Source organism: Olea europaea, chromosome 1 (assembly GCF_002742605.1).
Source record: "Olea europaea var. sylvestris chromosome 1, O_europaea_v1, whole genome shotgun sequence".
Classification (NCBI taxonomy): domain Eukaryota; kingdom Viridiplantae; phylum Streptophyta; class Magnoliopsida; order Lamiales; family Oleaceae; genus Olea; species Olea europaea.
The window spans coordinates 24,313,614-24,316,664 of NC_036237.1; the positions used below are offsets into that span (position 1 = coordinate 24,313,614).

Consider the following 3,051-nt stretch of genomic DNA (forward strand, 5'->3'; position numbering starts at 1 on the left):
AGGTACTCACCTCAGTAGCCCTGAGGGAACTCGAATTGGTGATCATTGAGGAGCAAACCCAAAACTTCACCACTAAGCTATCCCTCAAGGTTAATCATATAATCACAATAAAACAACAATTTCATAATTTTGACAGTTAGATATATTAAAATGACATCAACCAAAAACAACCAAAAAAAACCCTCCCCCACTTTGTTTTTGACACCTCATCAATACGCAAAAAATTATGTAATTAGTGATGTAAAAAATTATGTAATTAATTATGTATAACAAGCATTTTCCCTAAAATATAGTCTCTTCAGACGTAGAACATAGACAATCATATGTGCGCCAAAGAATTTTGCACATGCCCAAAATATTAGATTTTTAGAAACAATATAGTAACACCTTCTCCTGTCATACGCCAATCATACGACAAAGAAAATCTACAACAAACATGAAACTTGAACTCATTAGGCTTCATGAACTTGAGCATTACAAAAAACTAATGATACATGAAAATGATAGCATCGAAGCTAACTACAAATATAAAAAATAAGAAGGAATACAATAAGAGAGAAAGACTAACAACTCTCAAGTTCAAATACAAATCAGTACATGGGGCTTTTACCTTCTACTTCCCCATTCTCAGAAGCTGATTGTCAATCTGTTTTGGAGTTATTCTCCTCTATTACTTCATCTCCTTATCTTGTTTTGCTCCCAAACCATCTACAATTCAGTTATTAACCAAAATTTCATTGAGCAATAATTCTTGGACGAACATGAAACTGATCAATCAATGTAGATCATTCCTTTCCATCTAACTACCATGAATGACAATAAAGCCTACCACCAATTTCATCCACAAATTCAATTCATATACTAGCAATCCCTCTTTCAAAATTCACCATCTTCTGTTGTTTCCTTCATTATCGTCAAATCCCCATCCTCTACGTCGTCTAGATGTGGAGCTGAAACTACTCCTGCGACTTATTCTAGAATCCAAACTAGAACTAGAAGCGGATGATTCATTCCTGCCAAAACAAGATAACAAACCACGGATAACTCTCCTCAACCCACCTCTTTCCCGTGAAACACTTCCATTCGACCCCCATGAAATCCTCCTCGGAGCCCCATTATTGTTAAATCCACCATCCATCTCCGTGTATACAACAGGCAACTCTCTTTCCCCACCCCTCCCTCCCATAAACCTTCCAACGGCGAACCCACCTCCTGGCAACCTCCATATTGTAAGTCCAACGGTCTCATCATCATTCACAATCTCATTCCCTCCTCTATTTACTGAAGTTGTATTGCGATGATAGTTAGTATCATTATTCTCATCATCCGTTGGTAATTCGTGTCTACAAACAGGACATGAATTTCGCAATGAAAGCCATGGCAATATGCAGTCTTGATGATACAAATGCTTGCAGGGCATTTCTCGAGCCTCATTCCCCAAGTCAAAGGCCTCTTTACAAACAGCACAGTGTGATTCGGTGGCTATATGTTGATCGATTATCTCAACTGTGGGCATCGATTCAATTGCCGCTTTCGATGCAGGCGCATTTCTGTGAATTCTCCCAATACCATTCGCCTCAATTTGGGCCAATTGATCAAGCAATCTGTCGAAACCCGACCCAAGTAGAAACTCCGACATGCTAGCTGGTAAGGGGCGTAAACCCGAACCCGCACCGTCATCATAATACAGTTCAAATCCACCACCGGCCGTGGCGCCGCCTCCACCATCATTGGGCCCACGGAGGACAACCACCGGGTTGAACGGTGACCTATCACCCCCATTTCTCCGGTTCCTCCTAAGCCTCGGGCTGGAACCCGAACTCGGACCGGACCCGGAAAGAGACCCGGGTCCCGACTCCGGATTCCGCATCATGTACATAGCGGAGGCCGGAAAACGCCGTCTGCGGGAGTCAGACAGCGAAGAGCCGGTCGAATTCTCGATTTCTTCTACAAACCCGCTGTTGCAATCAGGGCAAGCAATCGAATCTTGGGTCCAAACCCTAACAAATCGGTTGCATCTGTAACACCAATATGCTGAATTCATCGACATCTAAAATTTATTTCAAAAATCGATCCTTGAGAGTCTCAAATTTTCTTTCAGATCTGAAAATGGCCTTAATCTTCCAAAATCAAAGATCTCGACAAAATATGAAAAATCAAGACTCAAAACACATAAAATTAGAGACGACAAAAGTGCGTGGGTAATAGAAAATCAGAGGGAGGGGGAGAAGAGTTTGGGGACGAAGAAATCAGAGAGGAAAATCGAATATAAGAGGAATGGACATGTAGGTAATAAAACTTTGTGTATAGGGGTAAATATGGAAATAAAGATTTTGGGTTATTAACGTGTATTCAACGATTTGAATGAATAAAGCGTTACTAAATTGTGTAAATAGAAATAACGAGAGGGTTGAGACCATGGCGCGTGAAGTTAAATTTGTTCAAACTGATGACGTGTCCTGTTATGGTAGGTCAATCAACGGCAAATTATTGACTGAGAATTACAGAAGATTTGTAGTAGTAGTCCTCACGCTTTAACATTTGGAGCAAATTTGATCTCTGAACTCTATAATGATGCATTTGAATAGTTAACTTTTCAATTCAATTGCAGTTGTCCTCCTTGTAAATGGCTTGTGACCTTGACCCTTTTAAAGGAGTAAAGTTGTTTATCAAAACATAACCATTTTTTCCTTGGGCCATCTTAGGTCCGTTTGATTACAAAAATATAATTTGGGTGGAAAGAAAATAAATTCCAGGAAATTTAGTTGCCTGAAAATTGTTTTATTGAAAATTGTCAATTATTGTGTGTGATTCGTATAATTTTTCACGTGAAAAATGTTGAAATAAAAGTATTTTTTGGTATTCGTTTGACTTTGTTTTAAATTAATAGAATTAGTTTCCAGTATCCAAAAAAAGTCAAGAAAATCATCTATATTTTGGTGTTCGTTTAACTTTGTTTTACATGAAAATTGTCAATTAAAGAAAAATATTTTTTTTTACAATTAGAGAAAATTTGTTTCCATTGCAAAAAAATAAAAAATAAAATCAATA

The 3,051-nt window shown here is 38.3% G+C and overlaps 1 protein-coding gene across 1 annotated transcript; it reads right to left on the reverse strand.

The window, feature by feature from the left end:
- Positions 1-426: 426 nt before the first annotated feature.
- On the reverse strand, positions 427-2,323 carry LOC111398015 (probable E3 ubiquitin-protein ligase RHC2A). Its single transcript, XM_023024977.1, has one exon. It carries the CDS (start codon positions 2,048-2,050, stop codon positions 884-886), a length of 1,167 nt encoding a protein of 388 aa, XP_022880745.1. The 5' UTR covers positions 2,051-2,323; the 3' UTR covers positions 427-883.
- Positions 2,324-3,051: the final 728 nt, after the last annotated feature.

What these genes read in the sequence shown, in the direction of transcription:
- LOC111398015 (XM_023024977.1), bottom strand. Translation starts at nt 2,050, where the DNA reads ATGTCGATGAATTCAGCATATTGGTGTTACAGATGCAACCGATTTGTT.